Below are 27,635 nucleotides of genomic sequence, written 5' to 3'. Positions count from 1 at the left end.
TGCTGTTCCTTTAGAGAAACTGTTACAAATTTGTGTAGACTGTGTACTTTTCATTTGGGTGAGAGTTTTGAGTTATCCCAGAAACAACACAAAAGCACTAGCAGTAAAATGTGCTTGTAGAAGATTTGGCAAAAACTTTAAAAGTACTGAGGAGTTTATACTAGCACTGAGGTGCAAATACAACTCAATGCTTATTACCTTTTGAGAATCAAATAACTTATGCTATTCTGTATCCTAGTAATAAGAACACTTAAAAGTCAACAGTAAGGTATCTTTAGTCCAGCTTGAAAATGTCAGCTTAAAAACAGAGCCTTAATGTCAACAAGACTATACATGAAATCAGTTCTATTTTCCTTTCTCATCTTTTCAATCCTGAAGTCAACAGAGTACCTCTGAGCACAGTTGTATTTGGCTCAAGCACTTTGAGATCCTTAAGGTCTAATTTTTGCAGTGAGGTTTTCAAAATCCTCATTGCTATCCAAAGGCATTAACTGATACTGGCAGGAATTTTCACTGAGCAAGGGTCTCAGGTTCCCAGGTTCTAGGATGAGGTTTGCCTCCAATGAAGGGATTCCAGAAGGGTTAGGTCTGTATGAATTCATTTTAAAATTGGGGGGCATATATTTTATTAACTCGCTTATTTGTTTTTTATTATATCTCTAACTTTGCTGTGAGTTTTGGGTGTGAATGATAAGAAAAACCCCTGCAGTTTTCCTGTTCTGCACTAGAGTCCTTGAAGAGGAAAGCTGTATTTTGAGAAAGAAGACTAACATTTACTCAATGTAACCTATATCCAAGCACTGGATCCACCAAGTTTGGATTGCTATTGTTAAGCTCCTCAGCTTTTGTCAGTCACAGGATGAACATGGTCTGAATTTTAAGGTTGTAAGGTCAGCTGAGCTTGACCGGCTTCATTTCAGATAGCTCTGTGTTGAAAAGATTTTTACGTAAGATTTTAGATATCACCTGGTATAGATATAAGGGAATTTACAATTTTTACTGGTAAGCAATGCTTAAGAAGATTCTTGAAGCTCCTCAGCAGGTATATGTTTCATGTACATGTTTCATGTACAGAAAGCATATGGTTTCTTTCACACACACGGGATCCCTTTATCCCTGATCACTGCCAGACACCTGATCAGTATCCAAATACCTAACCTGGGCTGTTTTCTCCTTGCAGAGTGATTGCAAGTTAGTGCACCAGACAACACTCTACAGCCTTTTATTCAGTGATACTGGAGAGTTATCCCTAGTGAAAAACACTCAACAGTAATAGTAAAACTCATGTTTTATTAAGTGCTTTTCATTGCTAGATTTGAAAACCACTTTACAAAGTCTATTGGAATCATTGCTTCCATTTCATAGGTAGGAAAACTGAAGTACAGAGCCACCAATAACTGGTGCAATATTACAGGTCTAGTGGCTGAATGACAGCCTTCACAACTCCATTTCAGTGTTCTAGTCACTGTGGCACACTGACTTCTACAGAGCTCCACACAATGAACTGAATGGAGTCAGTGGTTATATTAGTCACTGGGGAAGACAGGGTTGAACTGACGTGCATGGGATTTTGAATTTCCAGCTGTGTGCATTGCCAAGCCCTCCCTCTACCTCAAGATACCCAGTTCATCCTACACCACAGTATGCAGGGAAGGGAGAAAAGGGCTGATCTCCTTCTGCTCACTGCTCTCTATTGCACTCCTCAGCAATCACCCTGATTTCTGTGGCTTTTCCTATTTTGTGCTCCGCCTGTGATAATAAAAAGACTTCTGACTTCAAGGGTTGGGGAAAGGTCAGCAAATATCATGCTGGCTGTGGGAAGATGAGAGACCTTTACTTTGTGATCACAAATGTGTAGCACCCTCACGGTGCTGTTCAAGTGAACAGAGGGGCACTTACCTTTGAAAACTGGACAGATTTTCCACACAGTGGCAGCCCCTTCTCGGTTATACTGTCCCAGTGCTAATTCCATATAGAACAGGGGCATTCCAGCAATGATTAAGAAGAGGATATAGGGAATAAGAAAAGCACCTGGAAAGAGAATAATTAGTCATCGTAGTCTCAGTTTTGGTTACATTTTGCTTTCTTTATTGCTTACTTTTACTGGCTAAAGACAAAGCCAGTCCTTGGGAAGTAGAAAGGAAATATGAGGAGGGAAGAATCTATGTTCTCTGGTCCCTTTCTTATATTTTTCCTTTATTTTTTTTTTTTCCTTAAAGATCTAAGAGTAAGAAGCCCTGAAAAAAGCTGTGGATTGTGGATCCTATTTCCCTCTAATGTTTCCTATCTGCTTTTTGACTTCAAAGGGAAAAAGATGTGTCCCTGAAAATTAATCCCTAACTGCAGAAGAAATTATGCATTTGCAGAGCTAAAAGGGAAAGGGACTATGAAACATTTCGTTAAGTTTTCTTTAGTATGTTCAAAAGGGAGCATGGAGGCCATCAACAGAGGGAAAAAAATGTCATGAGAGTTCCTGTACGTGCAGTGTAACTCATACTGTGTAAGGTGTCTGCAGGAACCCCTGGCTTGAAAATGAATCACTGCTGGTTAGTCATATGGAATTTGGGCTCCCATGGTATATTTTGGTTTTTCCTATAATGAATTCCCTTATTCTTATGAAATGGGATAGACAACACCCTCCTTTCCAACCTAGTGATACTGCGTTAATGTGGAGTGTATATTAATGGAGTATGTACTAGTTTTCACTGCTAGGCTCACTGCTATATTGCAGCAGGACAGTGCCAGGGCTGCTTGCTTGGAATACATAACTTTCCTTGATTGAGGATTTTCCTGTGAGTTCATACCACAGAAGCTGTCACCTCTGGAAAAATCCTGATACATCGTGCTACTATCCTAAAAAGTATTGCAAACTGAAATACGAAAGAATCATCTAATGTAGAAACTATCTGAAGATTTCTTAGCTCTTTTATATGATCCAGGTCACAGAAAGAGGAGTCCCCCAGTGCATGGCTATATATGATACTGTAAAACAATTGTAGTTGGTGTCATGTTTAATAACTGGATGCTCTGACAATTCTCTGCTTTGTGGTGCCGATAAGGTGTAGCTTTTATTTTATTGCGTAGCTTACTTAGTCCAGAACAGTTCAATTTGTCTGTATTAAAAAATCATTAGATGTTTTGATAAATAAGGAGCGGCTAGAGTAACTACGTATCCTGAATAACTGACTGCTGTCCTTAGGAGTTATGGATGAAAATGAAAATAGATTGTGAAAATAATAGTTAAATTGTTCAGCAAAAGACAAAAAGAAGACAGCAGCAGCTGTCTGCTTCTCCCAATAGCAAGTAGTAAGAACTTTTGCAACCCTGTAAAATCTGCATGTACTGGTTTAGTAATTGGAAAACTTCCTTTGCAAAAGGAAGTAAGTTTGCACTGCTTCTAAATATATAAACTTAAAGAAGGTATGTGCAGTCTATAAAAGAATAAAAGCTAAAAGCATGGCTGTAGCTATCTAAAACATGCCAGTAAGCAGAATGAATTGCATATCTAAAAGGTACTTCTGAAACTCCTGTTGTGCTTGTAAAAGTCTGAATACTTATTGCCCATATACTTTCCATGTTTGCTTTTCACAGCTATTACCAATGCAAGCTGCCTAGCGTGTCTATTCAGAGGGGAAATTTAAAGTATATAGTGGAGAATAAGAATGGAAAACCAAACTTTCTCTTAGTCATACCACAAATCTAACTTTAAAAGTAACGTGCTTTATTTTTATTTTTATTATTTATTTTACTTTATTTAACACTTTAAAAGTAATGTAAGGACAATGTATTCAGCATTCAGTTGTAAGTTTATGCATTTGAAAGCTGAAATCTTGCGATGAAATGGAGACAAGGTATATTAACAGAAATAAAGAATAGCTTAAAGCTTTGACAATGTAACCTAAAAGCTGAAATGTAGTGGTTGTATCACTGTGGGGCAGGAATCTTCTTGTTCATGGTGTTTATGAACAAGAGTTCATAACTCTTGTTATGTATAACTCATGTAGTGTAAATGCAACCTGCATTCACATAAGCTACTACAGTACCAGTGATACATGTTTTAGTCATATTTCAGTGTTGTTCATCAACTGCTTTTCTACGATTGTCATGTCAAACTGTCATATTGTAGAGAAAAAAATCCTTGTATTTAACAAATACTTGATACCCTGCAGTTCTTATCTCTGTTCTGTGTTGAATCATACTCTGCTAAATCAATCTGGGATACTACATATTGCTTCTACTATATCTAGTATCTATAAGAATTATTTCAGGTGGTGTTACTGTCACATTTCTGATAAGTGACAGCCTTCGAAGTGCTGTACTTGTCTTGCTTTGATAGTATTACAGTGTGTGGAGCTGACTTACCAGCCCACCTTGTACTTGGGAGGTATGGAGTCTGCACAGTGCTGTTTGATTCACTTTAACGTCAAGAGACCGTGGAAAACATAACGCCACAAATTGAATAGGTAAATTTGTGTTTCAGAAAATAAATCCTGGCGATGTGTAGTAGACATACATATTAAATGTTAGTTTAAACTACGTGTTTTTCAAGTATGACTAATATCATGATGAACTGTGAAGTGTACTGTACTTAGGCATACTTGCTTTAGCGTCATCTAGTTGGCTGCGAGTCATTCCAGGCTTTAGTTAAAGGAGGTTTCTTACTTTTTTTCTTCCCCTGCCCTGCCCCCGCAGGGATTAATAAAGTCTGGTGTCATTTTCAGCAAAGAGCAGTTATGGCAGGGTTTCATAGCTGGGTTACTTTTCGGGTAACTGAGTGACTGAAGTATTTTGAAATTGAGATAAAGATGAAAGTAAGGGTGCTTAGTCACATTAAGTTGACTTAATGTTTTGGAGGCTACTGAAAACTTCTTGTTTGGCAAGTTCTCATTAGGTAAAAAGTACCAAGTACTCAGCTGTATTGTAAATATCTTGATACTTGCTCCTCTCTTCGCAGCCAATATCCAGAATTAAACTTAATTGTGTTCACTGAACCCTTTTTGAGATTACGGGCACTTCAAAGGAATATAAATGATGGTCAAAATATCATTCAAATTACTGCAAATTAGAATGGTATGCAAATGCTTATAAACAGCATATGTGTGATCTATGATCAGCTTCATTCCGTGATTGCACAGGGCCTCTGTCACAGCACTGTTTGTGTACAGTATCTTACAAACATGAGGTGGTGTTTTGAAAAAGGCTTTGTTCCGTCCCGCATGTGTGAACATCCTTTGGGCTGGGAAGAAGGCAACCAGCATCCTGGCAAGTCTCTTGCTTTAGGTTCACTGGTGGGAATTTGTGTTGAGCATCACACCAGACTTCTCTGAAGGAGCAGACTCACTGTTAGTGCCTTCCTGGTCTATGAAGTCAAAATGCGTTAGGAAGAGTGACACGATGCCAGCTGTGTCACTCCCGCCTGTGCCACTGGCTCCAGAAACTGCCGTGCTTGAATTGCGTGAGTCCAGTCAGATTTGTATGGCCCAGACAGCTGAACTTGCAGGAGCACACTGTTTGGCCAGCACTTCAGACTTGCTTGCCAAGACCTACCTATCTCAGAGAGCTGAGGGAATGCAATCTGTGGGATTGCTGCATTGGCAGTAACATACTGATAGCACTCAAGGGGATTCCGCTCCCCCACTGTGTGATGGGATAGGGCTGAGCGCACAGCTGCATCCCACAAGGCAATACTGGTTTCAGCAATCCCTAATTTCCCTTTACAGCTAAGAATCTGAAATAATTAACATCTGTAATACAGCTCTGGCATAAGAGCCATACTTGACTCGTTACTGAGCCACATGCAGCTCAAAAGCTACAGGTTGGCCTCAGACTGTTGTAAATTGCTACATCTCTTAGTTAACAGATTTCATGAGATCCATCTACATCTCTTAAGGCTCCAGTGTGTCCATGGAGTTAAAGCACCCTTGTGTCTCCTGCAAAACTAGATAAGGTCAAACCCTCAGCTTCTACAAGAACCATCTGTGTGAATCTTCAAGTGGAAACTTACACAGAAGGTTTTAAAAAACCTATTACAGTTAGTTAGTGAAGGACAAAATACAAGACCAGCTTTGCATTGCTGTGTTCAGTGTCAAAACAACTTCATAATTTTGGCACAACAGAATCCATGCAAAGAAGGTGTCTTTCTTTTGTACTTCAGCAGCCACAGCATCCTAGGGAGTGGGAAGCAAAGAGGAATACTGCTCAATATACTCTCAATCCTACAGGGAGGTCTCATCTCACTTTTAAATACCACAAAAGAAGAAGCATTAATTTACTAATGACTTGAAAAAGATCATTTCAACAGCTGCTGTTATCCCAGATGGACTTGTTGATGCACATTTAAGAAGCAGGCCAGGCCAGGGGTAATTGAAACACCTTTGAACTCTGTGCTTGTTAGCCTTCTGCATTTGTTACCATGGATATTCCAGTCAAAATGGTAACTGGTGGGATGTCTGCTAAAGCAACAAACTGGGTGCAAATATTGCAGTGTATTTTCAGATAGGAACGTTTCCAGAATTTGTGCAGGAAAAGAATCTAAAAACAAAGATCTCCCAGTTGGTGAATTAAAATACGAGCTAATCTCTGCGTCTGATCAACACTGCTTGTTTCTTTCATGCAGAATAAGTAGTGCTTCAAACAATATCAACAAACAGTTGATAGAATGCAGTACATTTGCTCCGACAATTAGGAGAATAAGTGGAAACTTTAATTTGTCCAGACTCTTGTGAATGAAAAAAGAATTCCCTGATATGGAGATCTGCAAGATCACCGTAGGTAGAAAAAACAGGTAATGGGAAAAGTGGGCATTTCTTAGTACATGAACGTTAGTCCTGGCTCTCCAGCAGACTGGTGACCAGCTGGTTTGCACAGACACTGCAGGCTCCTCTGACCAAGGGGAGCCCGAGGCTGTGCTGACCCTGGGGAGAGAAGGAATGGAAAGGTAGATCTTCACTGCCCTGAGACTGAAAGCAGTAAGGGTTTGCATGGTACAGCAAAGAGAAGTCAGAGATACAAAGGAGTGTGATGTAACCTCAGTGTCAAAGCCAAGCTGATGATTTTAGCAGCATCTGTATGATGATGGTGAACCCAGCCAGCAACAGATTATAGTGGTCAAAAATAATATTTTTCTGCAAAACAGATCTCATGACATACTATAAAAATTTCAGCAGCACTTTGCACATATAAAATCCTCAAAGTATGCCATAAAAGCTTCCAAGTATGCAACCTTTTTCATAAATGCAACCTTTTTCTGAATTATAAAACTAGTGGAGCTATACCATAGTGACTGACATGTTTCTTTTGAAACCTGTTTTTATTCCTACTCTCAATTTGCGCTCAGAGCCTTCAGTTTCTCTGGAATTCCAATTTTAATAGCATTCCTTTCACTCAAAAGAAAGTGAAAACAAAGTTTCCAGAAATGGTTCAGTGCTGTCCATGGGCTAATGATAGGTGAAGCCCGCATTTTTTGTCTTGAGCTGTTAACCTGCTACTGCCTTGAAATCATGTGAGGTGACTTGAAGTGCAGTGTATTTATAAGCTGGTTGCTGGTTTGTAATAGAAAGTGTTACCCAAGCCCTTCCATGCAAACCCAGTCATCTCTATGGCTTTTTGTTACAAGGGTAATGACCTAAAGAAACCCATTAGTAGCTATTTTGAGCAAATAAATGACAGTTAAAATATACCCAGCCACTCAGAGCAGCATGATTAAGTCATAAATAACACCCAAGTCATTGGCTAAGGTCGTATTTACATAAATTAATGATCACATTTACAACGGTGTGTAGTTTAAAGATAACTGCAGGAATACAAGAACAGAACCCTGGCCTGTGTTGTTTGATATGACATTAAAGAAGAAATAGAAAGACATGATGGGTTTGATAGCATATAAATCAGGTTGGTCCAAGATGGGGCAGTGGGACCTCTGGAGTTTTGTGGGATATTTCTGCTGCTGACCTTCACAACGCTCTCACTGCTGCTAGCTTAGGAAGTTAAGCCGTTCCCATCTTCTGCCATGAGTGTGACCACAGGAAGTCCAAAAATCTGCTTTTCAACGTGCAGTGACAGCTTTTGGTCTTACATTGTGCCTCCTTATAGCAGAAGTACTATTGGCCTGGTTCCTTTGGATGAGTTAGCATCAAGGTGAGTTTTGACACTAGTTGGAGAAGTAAATAACCTGGAGTTTGTAACAATGTCTAGCTCCTAAAGTCTAGCTCCTAAAGCCTAGCTACTAACATTCCTGCCCAAATCCGTCTTGCTGATTTTTCTTTTTTTAACTATCATCTGGCTGGTTTAAACAAGAAATGAGAGAGTGAGCTGGACTGTGGAGCCAGCTTGTAGCCTGTTTTGTTAGGTGATTTATGAAATCCCTGTTGCTATGTTCAATAGGACAGGGTTTGTAGGAGTGGTTAGTATTCTTTCCTGGAATACCTAACACTGTTGGGAACAAACCAGCAAACTTTGTAGTTCACAAGCTCTTTAGAAGGTGCTGGTTAGGGGAAGTCTGTAGTACTGGACTGCTGGGTCAGTGTGCAGATGCCCAGCTGGAGAACGCTGCTGCTTCACCACAGACATGAATGGAAGCTTAAGAGATGCTAATAAAGAAGAACAAATACTATCATTTCTATCATTTAATTAATAGGAGTGTTATATTTGGTTGTTTTGCAATTACTGGAGGTAACACAAGGATATATTCACCTACAATTACGTACCCATGTAAGGTGTAAGCAGTACTTCAGATGTATAAATACAAGTGTCTGTCAGAATGTACCCTGATTTATTGGTGGCAGAAAATCCCTGGCTAAAAATATTTTTGAATTAAGACATCAGAAGCTATTTGCTGTGAGCTTGTGGCTCAAGATAAGCAGGTTTTGTTAGATTCCAGCACTAGAAAATCTGTAATAACATAACTTCATGTGATAAGTTCTCCTTGAAATGTGTGTTCTGAAAACCTAACTTCTGTAATGTGTGGAGTATAGTAATGCACATGAAAGGAAATACTACTTCATCAGCTTTAGCTGTCTCTTAAATGTAGGGAAGTCCTTGCTCGGTGCCAGGGAGATTTTGGCAACTCCAGTTTTACTTTGGTTTAGATACATGCTGTTAGTCACAGTTTTCTCTCCCTTCTCAGAGAACTTTTATATTCGTGTGTTTTGTCTCAGTCAATTGTAAACTAAAATGAATGTTTTCAAAATTCATGAATCCATGTGATTTTGATGCCAGAATGGATTGTTAGATACTTCGATCTAACTTCCTGTTTAACATAAACCAGAGTTTCAAACAGAAAAGCATACAATCCTGATTTGAATACACCAGGCAGATCCTTTGCTTTTTTTGATAGTTTATTTCACAGGTTAATAACTTTGGTGTTACAAAAATACAGTTAAAAACCCCTTATTATTTCTAATTTGAATATATCAGACATCTGATTGTGGCAGTGCTTCCCTTATAAATTAACATACCCTGCAATACTTTCTATTTACCTCCTGTGAAGATTCTTAAGTGCTGCAATCAAGTGTTCCAGTCTTCTTTTTATAATCTGAAGAGACTTGACTGAACTAAACTAATGAATTACAGTGTTTGGACTGTAATTTTTATAATTTTGACTGACCACTGGAATAGGTTGGCCAGAGAGGTTGTGGAGTCTCCTTGCTTGGTGATACTCAGGAGCTGACTGGACACAGTCCTGAGTAACATGCTCTAGGTGACCCTGCTTGAGCTGGCAGGTTGGAGTAGATGACCCCCAGTGGTTACATCCAACCTCAACCATGCTGTGATTCTTAATAGTGATTCCTACTTTTCTGTCTAAAATTCCCACCTTACAGGTATTCCTTGGTGTAGCAGGTACATATACTGGCAGGTTGAACAGTTAATGTGGGCATTTTTTATACCCACATTACTTATGGTACTCACTTTCTGAGCTGTACATTTGATGCTTCGAGAATGCCAAGTTTATGTCACTGAGATGTTCCTGCACCTTACTAGGAAAGAGCCTGGGATGAATCCTCTGGATTTCAGCCCCTCATTTAGGCAGTGTTGCTCCTTGCTTTGGTCTTTCTACTCTTTCTGACATTCTCAGGATTGCCCCTGTGGGAGTTGCTCACTGTCCTGTGTATACTAAACAGGGCATACATGGAGAGGTATATATCTCCTGGTTATGTTACCTCCACTGTGTGCTTAATATGAGGTGATATAACTGCCCTGGCAGAGCTAATTAGAGCCACAGTAGTTAGTAACTAATGTGCACGGTGATACATGGCATGTTAAATATGCTTTTTTCTGTGCATGTAACAGTGCAATTGCTGGTTCACAACACAACCTCAGATGTAGGGTGTTTCTCTTAAATACTGCTTTTCTTTTGCAGGTTGTCAAAATAAAAAACAGCCCAAAGTTAAGCACCCTCTGGAGAAGACTCAGTACCCATTTTAGGCAGCAGGAGATTCATAATTGTGCCAGGGTAAAACAAAGTGCTTAAGACATCTTAAATCAGCTCTAGACAAGTGCCAGGCAGCTTTCAAGAGGGTTAATGTATAAACCAATAGGAGGTAAATGCCTTGAAATTCTGCTAGAGAAGAATAAACACTCTGAGGTATACTTAAAGCTTGCCTTACCATTTAGTGATTAATCCAATTTTAAGTTGTAACTCCAATTTTTGGACTCAATGTCCAAAGCAAAACATTCCTTTTCTTTCCAGGGTTTATTAGAGCTTTGTTTGTAATAGTGTAATACTTTCTGTACCATTTTAATCATTACAAACTCTTTCACAATAGAATCTCCTAAATTCTCCCTGTCAATAAAAGGTTGTGCTCTACCACAGAAGTATGAGACTGTTATATGTTCCTATCTATAAGAGTTGTAGTAAATGTAACTTTTACTGTGTCATTATAAATGAAGCCTTTGGGATGAATATTTTTTCTGATGCCACTAAAGGAAGCAGAATAACTGTACTGTAAACTACATGTAATGCATGTTTATACAGATTTTGGAAAATTTACCATTACAGTGATAGCTACTACTGCATAATTGTGCAGAACAATGTAACTATTATCACATGTACTCTAATCAAAGTACAATGTACTCTTACCAAATTGCAATGCACTCTTATCAAAGATTAGAGCCACCATTGGATTTTGCTAAAATTTTGGAGGCTCTGGGTGAGGGTAGCTTCCAAATGGCTGTGGCTTCTTCACTTTGTACCTTTCTGTTAGCACCAAACACGAGAATTTCACAAGAACTGTCACAGTATTCTTCACAGGAAAGCTTTCCCTTTGGGAAAAATGTGTGTTTGGCCTAGAGAAGTGCTGGCAATATTCTGTATGTGATGAAGAGCCATCAGGTGGGGTCTGGAGAATTTGGGCATTGTGGGCACAAAGCAAAACTTTTCAGTAGTGTTCCTGCAGCAGGACTATAAAAACTACTTCTCTTTACATTCCCTTACTTTGATGGGTAAGTTGACTCTCACCTAGACAAGTGTGAAACCACAACAGTGCTGCATCGATCTCGCTGCACTGGCTAGCAACACCCTCCCTTCATTTTCTGTCCAACTACTCTCCCTCTTTGGTGGGAATTGATCAGACAAAATCTTTTATTAAAGTTTGAAACCTGAGTCTTCTTTTTGTTCTTCTTTAAAGGACTATTTTCCTAACAGGCTTCAAGCAACGAAGTAAATTTTCCCTTCAGTCCAAGCTGTCCAGTACATACTTTATTACTGCCATTCTGAACAGGGCCTCCTAGCTTGAAATGCCATAGAAGAATGTGAAGATGACCTCAGGGCCCATCATAGCTCACTGCCAAGATGAAGCAGAGCCCTATTAACAGTTTGAAGCAAAATCCTTCTTGTTTCATCACAGTGCAAACTTTTGCTAGGACAGATTGAGGGGCAGTGTTGTTCACTGATTACTCAGACCTTATGATAAATCAGTGTGGCTGAGGTTCGTGTTTTCAACTTATCACATAGCTATATATTTTTTATCAATTTCTGAACAGCTTTTAAACACATAATACCTCATGACTGTAAAACACTATTTAGAAAGAAAAATGTAGCTGATCTTGAAGATCTCCAAATCTCTTAATTTAGGATTACAGACAGTGATCTTATCATCAGCCTCTGTATATGTCAGTGAAGGATTAATCCGCAATTTAGGAATAGCCTGGTAACTGTTCTCTGTCACTCTTTTAGGGAAGAGTCAAGGGAGAGACTGTGACCAATATCAGCTATATTCCTACAACTGCCAATTTCAAAAGTTCAGAAACTATGGGTTAGACCCCAGATTAATTTAAAATGTCTCAAAATAGAACATCCTCCAGTTCAATCCTTTTTTTTACCTGCTGGCTTTTAGTCTTGTACTTGCTTTGTATTTTTCCAGCTTTTCCCTTTAGCCTTGAGAGCTATAAAGACATTTTTGCCTAATCAGTCTTTATAAAACTGTGAGTAAAAAGCGCTTCTTAAAATAGTACTTTTTAAAAATTAGTATATCTGGAGCTCTACAGAAGAGAATGCCCAGGTCATAGTCTAACTCTCACAGAGTAAATTCATTTTGTGTAATAATGACCACCATTATTACACAGTACATCCTCACATTTTGCTTCTTAGGTAAAATACTGAGCTAGTGCTCTAAGTGAAGATAAGTTACTAGTCAGTGGAAGTGTTCTATATCAGTTTAGTCTGAATAGTTTTTATTACTTTAGTCTATTTTTCTTCTCACATAATTCTTAGTCTGGAAATTCTGTCTGCTTAGGAGTCCTTAAGAGCGAGACGTCTGTTATTTGGGTTGAAATTCTGACTCTGGTGACGTCAATGGAAAAAAACCACCCATTGACTTCAGCTGGGTCAGGATTTCTCCCTGGTGGTTTATGAATCTATTGATTTCAACTAGGGCTGTAGAGCTAATCATAAATGAGAAACAAACTGCACAAAAGGAACAAATTATCAAACTTTTCGTCAAAACAAAATCCTGGGGTGTCTCTGGTCTCACCAGCACCTGCCTCATGATCTTATTGACACATCTGTGTTTCTCTTTGGAGAGGAAATAAAAGCACTGCACAGCACAAGCTATTCCTTATTTTTATGATAAATCTTATTTATAAGATGCCTGTGTACAGTTAAAATCACCTCTAAGCTGGGGGCATGAGCTTTTTAGCTCTCTTCCAGAATCAGTCCTACTGGACATCTGGAGACAGATAAAGTCCTGCATGCTGACTGAGAGTCATGTAGCAAAGGTACTTCTGAGTAGCCTCTAAGGGGTGAACTTGATGTTTTGATAACACTTGGCCCTGACCTAATATCACAGTTAGTCCAATATACTTAATTGTTCTCTGCTTTCTATTACTGGTGTTGTGAAATAATCATGCTTCTGCCAAGAAGGCAAGGCGCCGAGACCTGCTGCAAGGCGGGTTACATTAACATTGAAGAAGGAAAAAAAAAAGCCCTGACTGTTTATTGTAGAGTGGTAGTGAAAGTATGTGTGGAGCTTGTTTGTTTTCCAAAGGTGGATCTTTTGAGGGGACTGCAGAGAACAACCTCCTAAACTTAGTATTTGAAAAATTATTTCCACCTGTATCATTCTTTGGAGGAGAGACACTGTATCTCCATTATAATGTTTACTAACTTTAAAACTGGTTAACTGGATGTTCAGGGGTCACATCCTATTATTAGTGGATTATCTCTTTGCTGTCATTGTGGCAATGCCGACGAGTGTGCTCGTTGATGCGAAGTTGACATCACTAAAAGCTGCCACTCCTATAATGTCCTGATAAACGAAATTGATCAGGAAATCCAACAAGTATATGCTTGAGAACAATCATTGCTACTACTCGGCAGCTCCAGTAATTCTTTTTTTCTATAAATACAGTAGGTTGCTGTTAGGTTAATTACCAGGTTAGGATCTACTAAGACCTACAAGGATCTACTGCTCCACCTTGTGGTCTGAAAAAAGTTTTCTCTTACTCTGTTGTGTCAGAACTCCAGCCACTTCCCCTTTATTTTATTAAACAGGAATTTGGTTGGAATCAGTATCATACTTGTTCTTGAAATATGGATTTTTAAAGGCAAGTAATGTGTTGTCACCTTCAGCATGCTTCAGGATAGACATTGCAAAAGATGTTTGATTACAGAGGAGAAAAAGAGAGAAAGAGGAATGGAAGTTGAATTAGTGGAGAGTTCTATTAAATGCACCTAGTTCAGAAGGTGCAAATAAATTATAAATACCTAGCAAAAATTAAGACACACAATACTCAGCTGCTTTTCTTTTGGTACCTGTGCTAGGCCCGTGATAACAGCTTGCTTGTAAGGTCAGTGAGGCAGTTGGGGTGTATTCTTCCATGCTGCTGAGAGGCCAAAAAATCATCAGTTTCCCACAGTCCTGCAGCCTCCAGTGAAATGAATGCTCTGCAATTTCCCATCCACAATCCTTCCTGTACATCAGTGCCACCAAAGCTGTTTCTCAACCTAACTGGACTGCTATAGCAAGACACTCCAAGAAAGGGTTTATATTTCTGTAGTCTAACACCACCAGTCTGGGAGCGTTGGATCCTATTTTGGACACTTAAATTAATGTTCTTAAACAACAGTAATGGCCAAACAACAGCAACTAGCTAATATCTACATTAAGAGCACAGCTTCTGCAGTCACTTGTGCTTTTGGAAGTGAGTAGTTATGCTTATAAAGCCTAAAAGAGTAGGAGCACTGGAAAAATGACAATCTTCTATAAAAAGGCTTACTGTATAATAAGGGCAGCTTGCCTTACTGCATACCAGCAATGAGAACGCTATTCATAAAAACATTTATGGACTGGCAAAAGACAACTGCCTGCCCAGTCCTGCCCCAGTTTTGTTTAGTAATATGTTACCATGGAATTGCATGCACTGGAAAGTTTGTAGTGTGCTTTGGATGAGTATGAGCGCAAAGGAGTCTGTGTCTTACGTAGCCAGACTTCCCTGTGGACAGTTTCTGTTTCTGAATGGTAAGACCCTGGTTCTCAAAGTGAGGTACTGTGCTGTCACCTTTGTCATGCTTCAGAAGAGCGATTGCAAAAGTTGCTTAAATAGAGAATAGAGGAAAGGAGAAGGAAGAGTGGAAATAAAACAAAGGATAGCTTTCGTAAGTAGTTTAGAGGTTCTTTCCTATGGTCTTCATGAAGAGTAACATGTCACAAGGGAAGGAGCTTAACTGTCCCTTCCATTCACCCCACCTCCTGCCCCCCTTCTTTATGGATTACAGGTTTCAAAATATCTATAGCTAAAATTGAGTATGTTGAATACATACAGAAGTTAAGATGCTGAATTCTACTACAGTTATCTCCCCAGAATTTCCATGAGAACAGGGATTTTTCAGCATTATGGGGGCTAGGCATTTTTGGTGCTGATTTCCTGGAGGACTCAGATATTCGTCTTCAAGAAGTCAAGTTTGGAGTGTCAGTAAAGCCTTTCATTTGAAACTATTCTGAGTTGGTACCAGTGCTTAAGATCTACACAATTAGGATGAAATCTTGCCACTAAAGGTTCAAGACTTAACTTGGAGGCAGGGAGAAGGAAAGGATTAGGAGCTGTAGTTGGAGGAGGGAATTACAGGTTGTCTAGACATGGGTAATAGGTTACTAACATGAATCCTTTGTCTCCAAATGCCCCAAGGAAGGGAAACTGAAGGTTTATAATCAATGTGATATTCCTGAAATCTTTACACGGTCTTTGCTGAAACTGGATTGGGACATTGGAGTTGTTCTGAGTACAACTTAGTTCAACTTGTAATAATAATAACAACAACAATAATATCTATTATTACTGTTGTTATTTCTCATTGTTACATTTCAAGTCAAGAAGTCAAGAGTCAGTTGCAAGATTCCCCCAAATCCATTTTCATGTTTTCTTATATTCTATATGAAGGAAAATACTAAGAGCAAGGTAGTACTGAAAGACCTAGAACTGTATTACAGAGACACTAATTTAAATTTGTTTCTTGCCTCCTGAATTACAATATTTTAACATAAATATATATCTAAATATAGAACTTACTTGGTTATGGTTTGTTATTTTGCAATAGTGCTGATAGCAGTTAGGTACATCATCTAAGAATTAAAATGTATGTAAATGCTATGAGTTTACAGTGCAAACTGGTATTAGAGAGCCATACTAGAGTTCTTACCATTTAATCAATTGGTTAACCTGGTACAAAGGCTTTAGAACTGGGAGTACCTGATGTGATTCCCATTAGACAAAAATGAAGGCATGAGCTATTTGATGTTGCTTCTCAGAACTGCTCAAAATTCTTTAAATGGCATTTCCATTTGAACTCACAGCAAGGGGTTCAGTAATTTGCAGACTGATTTTAATCATCATTTTCCTTGCAGCATACCTAAACACTCACTAAAGCTGTATGTTCTCTCTGATCTTACGTGTAGGTAGTTGTATGAGCATTCTGTTTCCTGGCGGTGTAAATATGAGGTGGAAAATATCTGTCTTGAAATAGCATCTTTAGACTGCTAGAGTTGTATTCACATATTCACTGAACTGACAGATGGATTTGTGATATTTTACCAAAAGATGAAAGGGAAATTCTGCCCCAAAAACCATGTAGATCATGTCTCAGTCTCCTCAGAAATATTTTGGTTTCTTCAGTGAAGAAGGGCTGTTGGCTGCTACACTCTTAATATGGCCTTTCTGGTTTCCATTGCTCCCAGCAAATTTAATAAAGAGTTCAAAAAGATGTTGGTGAGAAAACAGACTAGAGACAGGTGAAGCTGAAGTGCCTGCTCTTTCAGCTTGAATGAACCTGAAATCCCTAGCCAAACTACAAGGAACTCCTGTATCCATTTTAATGGTATTAATATGAATGTAGGAGACTTTCTAATGTGACTTCGGAATTTACTTGTCCAGGAGGGAATATATCTTATTAGATATTTCAGTTCTTCAGTTTCTTGGCATAATTGAGAAGGGCATATGGGAATGAAGACTGGGGAGACCTTAAGCAGAGATTTTAAATTTCCAAGCAATGGAACTAAGTTTACTACTTGATGTCTTTTCTGCCTTTTACTTTAGAATAAAGTGCTTCTAAGTGGTAATCAAAACATGTTCATTCAGCATGCTTAGAAAGAGGTATCTCTGCTTTTGTCAGAACAGCTCATTTGATTCACACCAGCTTTTTTATTGGTAACTTGGAGGGACAAAGGTGGAAAACCAGTTTGGTGATTGATCGGAGCACTCCTTAGATCAGTGCTGAATGCTTGCCCCACATTAGATACAGGATTGTCCTCTTAAGGTGTAATGACAAGCTGCATACTATGAATCTTGTCTAGGACTTTTCTATGTTTGTGTATCATCTCTAGAACCTTTGCACAGTTGTCAGTCTACGGGTTGCTAGAGTTGTTCAGGGACAAATAACTTCTCCACTCAGGCAGGTATTTAGCTGAGTCCACGTATGTACCACTTAGACATTCTTTCATGGTATCTTACCCCCGAGTTGGAATCTAGAATTTTAGAATTGATGAAAGATGCGAGAAAGACTCAGTTCTTCTTTATCAGCTATTCATAATGCTTCATAGGTAGTAGGTGTATGACATAGTAGCTTATAACCCTGCAGACATTACAGTTCTGAAGATTTATTTTGCAGAGCCAACGAGGCATGCAAAGGAGAACAGGGAATTTCACAAGAAGCAGCTGGCAACTGGGATGTGAGTGGCAGTGCTGGTAAGTCTGGGTAAGTCTGTGCTCTTTGTGCACCAGATGATTACTGGCTGATCAAGGAAAGGAAAGAGAAGGGAAGAAGTCACGTAGGAAAGGGAAGAGAGCAACTGTGAGCTGGCCACTGAGTCCAGGTCTGGGGAAGGAGGTACTGTCACACCACACAACTGAACATTGTCCCCAGTGTCACACAAAGCTCAGGAACCCAAAGCTCATGGTCACAGTGTGGAGATCAGCATGGCAGTTTAACCTGTCTGAGGTTACGGGTTTGATGTGCTAATGGGAACTAAAAACCTTTTGTTAGGAAACCAAAATCTCTAGATTTGCATCTAAGCTTTGATTGATTGATGAGTCAAACTCTTGGCGTAGGCTTTGCAGTGAGATTACTTCAAAGTTGACTTATTATTATCATCATCAATGCTATTTTGGAATGTAAACCCTGATATTACAAGGCAAAGGTCATCCACCTTTGAACTGTAAAATGCCAGATGATATTGTTTCCCAAAATAGCAATTAAATTTGGTGGCAGACACTTGGCAAAACTCAGGGGGCAGAGCGTAGCAGAAAGGCAAGCTGCTGGTGGTCAGCATTGTAGCTTGCTTTTAGCCAGACTCACAGCTCTGTGGGAGGTGATACTTTCACAGGTGTCATTCTCAGTGTGTGACAGCTCTTGGCTCTTGGCTTTGTGCTGGCCTTGTTTGGGGATATTCAGATTCAACTCTACGCTGTCTTGGTGCCTGTGATATGGATTGCTCAGTCCTGCATTACAGCTTATGGAAATATGAATAGGAAAGGGAGCATTAGGATAAATGGTAAGATACTTCTGTTCTGAGGTGTGCTGATTGCTGGCAAACTGTTCTTTGAAGCCAATGATTTCTTCTAGAAATACTGTGGTCTAAAACCACTTAAAAAATAATGCTTCAGAGATTAGAAGTGCATATTATGATAGCTAGAGAACTATTAAAAAATTTATCTGCAGCTGTTAGTGAATTCATGAAAAGCTTAATCTGATTCTTGTGATAGAATAAGTCTCCAGTGACTAATCCGACAATTACATGCTTCCTAATGAGTAGTCTGAACATGACTGACCTTGCGAATACATTGGCTCAAAAAAAAAGTACTTTATATTAGTAAATTCTTTTTTCACAGTTTTCAATGAGAAGTATTAATTGTGCCTATGACTATGCAGGAAAACAAAGCAAAAATGAACATTAATACTAAAAGTATTGTCTACAGCAGCTACAATAGCTTTGTTAACCAAGGCTGAGCATCGTCCTCCCCCACTGTGAGCACACCAGTTAATCATGCTAGGCATTACTCAACTTCATTTGGCATTGGTAAAATTTAGATGTAATCCAAATATCAGGATAAATCTTTCCCAAAGTTGAGGAGGGTCTAATTTTAATACTCTTCTTACGCTTTATTCAGCATAGCCTCTTACAGCCCTGGGGAGCACTTAAAAGGTTGACTGTGTTATAAAGATTTGTTTTGAGTACACTGATGTTGACCACTTGCAGAGAGTCATACAGCTAGGGAGTCTCTTTTAAAAAAAGAGAAATGGGCTCTTGCCAGAAATGAGTTATAATGAGGATATAGCACTTGTGAGAACAGGCAGTAGAAATGACCGTAGTTGATGATTTCTCCAGTAACATACCCTGCTCCTTGAAATGCTTACAAAAGGATTGCACAAAATGTATTTTATTTGCTGCAAACAGTGCTTTTCCCTTGTGCTGGGAGCAGCAGTCAAATCCATGCAAGTTGTGGTGTTTATTGATCAGCCATTCTGACATGGTGATGTTTGAGAATTCCGGCTTCCAGTGTTGCCTTATCTGCTTAATGAGAGCTCACAGAATTTCACCATTTGTGCAGAGACTCTATCATCTTATAAAGCAATTTAGAGTGGGAGAGAGTCTTTTAGTGGGCATATCCTGCTTCCAAGAAGTCAGGGAGAGCAAGATCTCATCCAGTCTGTTCATATTAACGTGTCCTGAAAGTTTTCTGTGGCCCATTTCATATTCTTATACAGCCACTGGATCTGTTCTTGCCCTTGTAAGGCAGGTAAGTCCTACGGCAGTAGGTATCTGGTATGAAAAAATAAATGCTGTAGCTTTTTAGATCTTACTAAAGATTGGGAATTATTACTATTATTTTAATAGCAGACGAATGTTTCCAAAAATCACGGTTGTTCACAGAAGGGTTACATTCTGCTGTCTATCTTTGTGCAGAAGTCCCATTGGGGTCTCTCAGCAGGCTACTCCCAAAACACAGATGTTTCTGGCTCTTCATTCAGCATTTTATTGCTGCTGGATTTTCTTACTCTCTAGCTTTTTGTTACTGAGAGCTTGTTAAAATACAAATGGGACTTTCTGTTAACACTACCGATGCTGTCTCCAAAGTTACCTGACATAAAAATGTCTATATAACTACCACTGGGTGGTGTATGCCTCATGTACATAAAACTCACTCAAGTAAACTGTGAGAGTTTTTTATTTGTGGAACTTGAGATCTAAACCAAAAGCCTGTATGTTTAGTTTTTAATCAAGAAGTTTCCCTGGAGTTTATCAAAGAAAGAAACTCAGTGATTTGGCTAATAAGAAAGTGAGAGTGTATATGCATCCATATTCTTCTAAAAATTCAGCTTTGAGTAAGAGAATACAGTGTGTATTTATACTTTCCTTCTGAATTCCTCTAAGTTCTCACGCTTTATTGAGAACCACCTATTTTTACAAGCAGGGAAAGGCCCTCAGTGTGTCTGCTGGTGTCTTAAATTAATCATAGCCAGTCATAGGAACATAACAGTCCACACATCACCAAGTCACTTTGTTCAGATGTAAAGGAGAATGCAATTTTCTACCTCTTCAATGTCCTTGATGCTGCTGTTCAACATCTAAGAACATTTGTAGAACTTCTGTGGGTGTAGATTTTGGAAGGATAACAGTATTTCTTTTTGCTATGCTGAAAAAAAGTGTTGAATACTTCAGTAGGTTAAGACTTATGGCATTGCAACATGCTGCCTTCCCACTGCCTATTTTGTATCAATCCATTAAAGATACACAAGTTGGTAACTACGTTTGACTGTCTTTGTCTAAAGTCAGCTCTAGGTAAATTGCGGAGACTGAGTAATTGCTGACACTCTCGGAATAAAGAGAAACTGCAGGAGAAAGAGGAAAGGAAACCTTTTTTTACTTTATACATGCAGTCCAATTCAAATTTAATCTGTTTTGCTGTTTTTGTAGTTTGCTTTTTTTTTTTAACCCTTTTCTAGCTTCTTAAAAATATCAAAATGCAAACTGTAATTCTGTCATGAGCATCTCTGTAAAACTCCTGTTAAAGAGCAACATGTATGGAAATGCCACCTGATTTTGTCTCTTTATCTTGCTTGGCAGTCCAGCAAAACTATGGAATGATAATGAAATTAAATTTTCTCCATGTCAATTAGTACCTTTATTCTTACATCTTCTGTATGGAGATACATAAGCCAGCAGTTATATGAAACCCACTGAATTATTCTTTTGAGATAGCAAAACCTGCAGTAGTGCTAGAGAGGTTCTCTGCTGCAGTAGCAATGTGAGGTGGGGGAGAACCCAGATGTTCAAGAATGTCTGTGATTTAGGACTTAGTTAACCATAGTTACCCATAGTATAGTTACCCGTAGAGCAAACAAGGTCCTAAACATGGTTTGAAAGAGAGAAAGGACTGAGCTGGCTTAAAACTCAGTGAAGTACTTTTAGAGTCTGAATGTCTTACAGGAGTTTCTACTAAATGAAATTGATATGTGTGCAACATGGGAGGCAATGGATGGAAAATTGTTAAGATACCATAGAAACAATTGTTGTAAAAAGAAGGAATAAAGCTGTTAACCAGTCCCCGGTTCTATTTCCATTCCCCACTTCTCAGCACAGGGTCTATTCTGGAAATTCTGTCCTGATTGAATATTACTAGGTGGTACGCCGATGGCCACATTCTATTGAACAGCACAGAAAAAGAAAAATAATCTCAATATTTAGATTGTATGAAACTTCATTAAGCCAAACACAACCAGACTGTAAAAATTAGTTTGTACTCCTACTAGCCACAGTCTATGCATCTTCATCCAGCCTAGCTGCTGATGTCGTCCATGAGAACACCTCTTTAGGAAAAGCCCACTGTTGATGGGTTTTGGCCATCAGGACTATCCCGTCTTTCATTTTATGGTAAAATAAGTCTTTTAAGCACCAGTAAAGGATGTTGTGATACTACGTATGTGTTCAAGAATGACGTCCTAGGTTGAGACACTTCATACTGTGGTTTGTGCTCTATTGAAGAGCAGAGTAGAAGAGTGGTTGTAATGTACCAGTAAGCAGATCTCAGTCCTAGAGACTTTGTTAGCATAGGGCCTCCCTACCTCTGCTTGTAGAGGTCTGATTTCCCTTTGATGGCATGGAAGAATTGGAGCAAACTTTTCACTGAGGAGTGCCTTTTGTAGTTGTCAAGTAGTTAGCTTTCTCCCCATTGCAATTTAGAAGTATTTAGGTTAAAAGATACTCATGGAGACACAGGTTTCTCTAGCTCAAGATAATATGTGGATACTAAAGAAGATGGAAGACAGTTGAAGAGTATTGCCTTCAGTGCCTGAGCAGGCAGCAAATTATCAAGGAAATTAAGTGACCCAAAATATGATAGAAAATAGTTCAAGCACTCTGGGTGTCACCTTGTGCAGTGTGAGGTAGGGGAATATATCTCTCCCTGAAGATTGCCAGAGAAACTGGAGATCTGGCAGTGGTGTCTGTGTACTGAGTGGCATGAATGATGCTGCTGCCACACCTGTACCTGACACAGTGGAGCCTGCTGGGTTCACGATGCTTTATGCTGCTGCCCTGAGAGTTGCAGAAATTATTTTTGGACATAGTGAAATAAGGATGGAGGTTGTTTTTCAGAACTAATTACTTTCCATCTAGGTGGTGAGTAAGGAGATTTTCTGACTCAACTCAGAAGTTTTGGAGGTACCAAAATAGACCAAGTGTTTCGGTACCAGCCCTTTCTGGTATCCTACTAAGTTCCAAGGGCAGGTGTGATTCCATGTTAATTGGTAGGGATTTTCCCATCCTACGTTCCTCTTTTCACAGGAAGCAAGTATTTTATGCTACAAGTGTGAACCATTAGCCTTTTATCACCAGGCAAACACATTATCAAGGCATACATAACTATCCTACAGAACACGCTTTCAGTCTCTCAGCTCCCTGCAGTATGGTGCACCGTTCACACACAGTCCCGCATCTGCTGGCAGAGGCTGCTCCTCCTCCCTGGGATCTGGAAGTACCCCAGTGCCTGCTCAGCTTGCAGGGGCTGTTACTCCGTCACGGCATGCGATCATCACTAAACAGCCTCGTTCAGGGGGATGGCAGGGGATGCTGGAGTTTAGGTCTTGGCGACGATATGCCAGACAATCTGAGCTATCTGTAGTTAGTGTGTGTAATTTTGTTGTTGCTGTCATCGCCAAACTGTGCAGGAGGTGAGGTTTGGTTTGTAACGACTCTCCTACCTACTCTGGAGGGGGGGAGAACCTCCAAACTTCAGAATGGAGGGAAGAAATCGTGCTCCCACGTCAAAACTACCCCCCAAAAACCTTTCAGTGGCTCGGCGCTAACTTTTCTGTTCAAGTGTTTCTGGTTTTGTTGTTTGGTTTTTTTTTTTTCCTTCTCTTGATGCTATTTTTTTTTTTTTTTTGCGAACGAAAAAAGCGTTCAGCAGGCTGAAGTGGCGGCAGAAGGCAAATACGCCTATGCTCACAACGAAGTTACACTCCGAGCGGGAGCGGGCAGCGTGCGGGGTGCCCGGGCTGGGCGGCGGAGGGAGGAGCGGGCAGCGACAGAGCACAGTGACCCCTTCCCGGGGTGAGCCTCGGCGTTCGGCTTTGCCCCTGAAACTCCGGGAGGAGTGAAGGGGATGCCGCCCGTGCGGCGGTGCGGCTTTGGGGTGTGGGGCCGGGGAGGTGGAAAAAGACCTCGCAAACGGTACTCTTACCCCCTCCATTTTTGTAGCAGAGGTACGGAAAGCGCCAGACGTTGGCCAGGTCCACGGCGAAGCCGATGACGGAGAGGAGGAAGTCGATCTTCTTGCCCCAGGTCTCCCTGTCCGCGGGTCCGTGTCGCGGGGCGGCGGGCAGGAGGCTGCTGCTGGTGTACTGCACCCCGTTGTGCTCCTTCACCAGGATCAGCTCCACGTCCTTCCGCGGCGGCGGCGGCCCCGTGCGCTCCGGCAAGGGGGCCACCACCGACACTTTGCGGTCGGGCTGGATCTGTTTGTTCATCCTTGCCTTAAACATCCAGAGAGAGCGAGCTGAGGAGGGGGAGCGGGCGAGGCGGGGTGCGGGAGCGCAGATAACGGAAGTGCACTTCCCGCTGGAAGCGACTCCGCCGCTCCAGTCCGCCGGTGTCAGCGCGGCAGGAGCGAGGCACGGCCGTAATAAGAGCCATGCAAATGAGGCGGGAGAGGGGGGACCGCTGCGCCCGCGCCCGCCGGGGAGCCCCCGGGGAGCAGCGGGGCTGCTCGCGTCCTTCCTGCGTCTGCCGGCGAGCGGCCGGGAGCGGGAGCAGCGCCGCTGCCCGCAGCCTGCCCGGAGCAGCGGGCGCACCTGGGCACCGCACCGAGCACCGGTGGCAGCCTCCCGACCCGCACCGTGAGCCGCAGAACCTTCGCGCTGCCCCTCAGCCAGCGGCAGGTCCACCTTGAGCTGGGCAATTTGGGCTCGTCCTGCACGAGGCGAGGTGCGCGGACCCGCTCAAGCAATCGGGAGGTGCCGGTAGTGGGCAACAGGTAAAGCTAAACGGGATTGCCCATTTCCCTCCCTGCCGTACAGAGGCAGCTTCCCCCTGTCTGTTAACGTGGACTTAGTTAAACAGTAGAATTTGGCTTTTGACATCAGGACCTGGCGGGGTGCAAGCTGAGTGGCAGGGCTGGACACTGCTCATGTTCGTAGGCCAGGACGGATGGATGCCCGGCTTTTTCTTTCCTGGCAAGTGTGGGCCTGGTAGGATTCAGTTGTCAGGTTGAGGTATTTGCAGGACGTTAACTATTTGCTGCTATTCCAAATGGGACCCAAGTCTTTTACACGTAAAATGAGCAAAAAAATGAGCTGGCAGAACAACAGGGGTTGGTGCCAAAAGCTGGCTAAATACAGCTGCAGAAACGGCTTTCGGGGGCTGTTCGTGTCACAGCTGTGAGCAGTAACTCTAGGTTCAATGTCAGTTATGGGAATAAAATTTGAGCACAGAAGGCAGAAATGGGCTCCCCTTCCCCAGTGTAAACTAGCTTCCCTTCTACCTGGCATCAATGAGAATAGGTCAGACTGCAGAGGATGCTTGGTGGTGGTGCAACTTACTGATCTTATTCTCTCTGCTAGGACTTGTTAGGACTGATAACACAGTGCTATAATTGTAATACATTAAGAGGTGCTAGTCAGAGTTCACCAGGAATACCAGGCTCCTCTGCAAACTAGAAATGTGAAAAAGAACCCCAACTCAGAGTTAAAAGCTCGCATATTGGCATCTTCCCCTTCCTCCCTTTAGGCCACAGACTACAAAGATGCTAGTAAGACAGCTATTGACAATTTGCAGATTTTCTGCCTGCACAAAAAGCTCTTGGTTCAAGGTCCAAGCTCCAAGCTGTGACTTGGATCCTAAAGCCCTCATCTGGGTGAAGCATTTGAGCAGTGGCTGAGCTGTTTCAGAGCAATTGGTTGCTTAGAACGTGCAGCTCATGTTCTCTATTGGTTACTGTCTCATTTCCCACCCTCATCTTCTCTGAATACACCTCATAGACCTTTTTCTCTCTTCTTTTTGACACTTCATGCCATACATGCTGCAAGTACTTCCCCTGTGCACAGTTATTACATAGTACCCTGCAAACACTTGCTGTACAACCCACATTTTTACACCCATGTGCAGCTACACTGCTGCCTGTTCTCATAACATCCCTCGGCCACTGCCACCACATGCACTAAACACAGACCTGTGTTATGTGCAGTGCCCCCACATCTGCCCCACTCCCCTGTGTTGTAGGAAGCCTTACACCCATTCTCCCATAGCAAGTCAAGGACAAGCTCTGCTCTGTGCATGAGGAGAGCCTCTGCTTCCCGCTGCAGAGCCCCAAAGCCATCTTGCAGACAGACTCACCAGGTAGCACTGGGGGTGTCTCTGTCCCATTCCCTGGTACTTATGGGAGGGGGAAGATGACAGAAGGGGGATTCCTTCTCCTTTGTTCCACCACTTGGGTACTGCAGTCTCTCTGGGAGCTGAAGCTGTAGCCTAGCCAGTAAGGAGCTTTTTAAACCTGGTTCCCTTCTCTCCACGTGACTATTAGTGTCTTAATGATCTGCACAGACTTCATATGCTAGACAACAGCACTCCCATATTGCTTCTGGAAAAATAAGGCCTTGCTAAGGAACACCCTTTTCCTTACAATGTCTCAATTAGCTGAGCTTGATCGTGATGTCTATGGTGGGAGGAATCCAGAAAGCCCCCGCTTATTTCCTAAGAGAATTAAGTCACTCTGCATATATATATATATATATATGCCTTTAGTTCTTGCATGGAAAGTGTGCACAATCTGGTTAATGTAATATCTGCTGCACCCTCAAGGTAAGAAAGTCCTCAATTGGATTTTATAAAAAAGTTGCTTAATCTTGAATCTGTCTGGATCTCGTTATGCCTAATAGAGCCTGACAGCGGGTAGAGTTGAAGTCAGAGACGAGAATATTGTATTCAGAAACCTCAATGGAGCCATGCAAGATGGCAGGGCATTAGTGATATTCCACTGTTGGCTGGGAAATTTACTTTAGAAAATATTTAACTTACTGTAATTTACTATAGATTTTACTTCAGAAAACAGTCAGGTATTGTTAGGTTAGTCAACAATTATTCAAATTTCCATCTATCATTCTCATTGCAGTGTATAGGAGAATGTACTGTGTGCTGTTACAGTAAGCTGGGATTGTTGCTCCCATACATTAGTGTCTATAATGAAAAAAGCCCACCCCAGTGAAGCACAATTTAGCATGTCCTTCCAGACCTCCATTTGTTGCTGGTGTGAAGGCTCGCTGTGCTTGCTGGCAGCAGGGTTTGATTTCTCTCCCTTCGGCAGCACAGCCCCCTGCCACTGACAGTACAGAACTCCAGGAGCTGGCTGCACTTCTTTCTGTGAACCAGCTTTTGAGAAGGGCTGTTTCAAACACCTGGAATACACGTTGGAACTCACACTTTACGGCTGGCGCATCTCAAAAGAGTCTTGCTTCATGTCATGTCTGATACACTTGATGAAAGAGCTTGGCAGTTGAGCCAAACAAAACAAGGGACTGAGAGGGGATATGATTGCTTTAAAAATAAATTGAGGTAAATGTCACCAAGAAAAAAACCCACCACTATTTAAACCAAAGGACAAAAGAATCATACTAAATTTGGTTTGAAAATGAGAAGAAAAGTTTTAACTATCAAAGCAGTCAGTACAGCGGGAACTAAAGACCTGGGGTTTAGGATATTGTTTTATAAGCAGGGGTGTATTGTTTGTGAGAGCGGGGACTTGGGCTTGAAGAGCCAGGACAATCACTTTCTTGTTATAATCCAAGGTAAAATGAAAAGAGTAAAAAGAGGGCAAAGGATATATACACTAACCATTTAATTTCACATCCTGGTTCATCAGAAACTGAGCGCATTCTGGCCTTGGGGCTCATGGGTACTGAAAGACTAAATATTTTTCAAATGAGGTGCCTAAGCTGAATGTAGTTAGGTTTGCTTATTCTGTGATAGAAGAAACATGGGGAACAGCCAATTGCTGCAGGAACTGGGAACAAAATAGACAACAGCCTTCTGCCTGAATCAATGTTAAAATGATTTCACAGTGATGGGAACATGGCAGTGGCAGGGGTGGCCATCCTTCTAGGTTAGCAGGTAAAGGATGCCATGCTGTAGACTATCAGACACCTTTAATGACGG

The 27,635-nt window shown here is 41.1% G+C and overlaps 1 protein-coding gene across 1 annotated transcript in view; it reads right to left on the bottom strand.

Moving 5' to 3' along the window:
- Positions 1-25,850, bottom strand: part of SLC6A2 (solute carrier family 6 member 2) — a 70,102-nt gene extending 44,252 nt beyond the window's left edge. Inside the window, exons 1-3 of the mRNA XM_030470634.1 lie at positions 25,821-25,850; positions 23,671-23,962; positions 1,900-2,031 (exon numbers count right to left, since the gene is read on the bottom strand). Of these exons, the coding sequence (XP_030326494.1) occupies positions 1,900-2,031; positions 23,671-23,962; positions 25,821-25,850 (454 nt within the window). The remainder of the gene's footprint in view (positions 1-1,899; positions 2,032-23,670; positions 23,963-25,820) is intronic.
- Positions 25,851-27,635: the final 1,785 nt, after the last annotated feature.

Source organism: Strigops habroptila, chromosome Z, assembly GCF_004027225.2.
Source record: "Strigops habroptila isolate Jane chromosome Z, bStrHab1.2.pri, whole genome shotgun sequence".
NCBI classification, from domain to species: domain Eukaryota; kingdom Metazoa; phylum Chordata; class Aves; order Psittaciformes; family Psittacidae; genus Strigops; species Strigops habroptila.
Note: the sequence above shows the minus strand (reverse complement) of the source record. Positions and strands in the feature narration are given on the sequence as shown.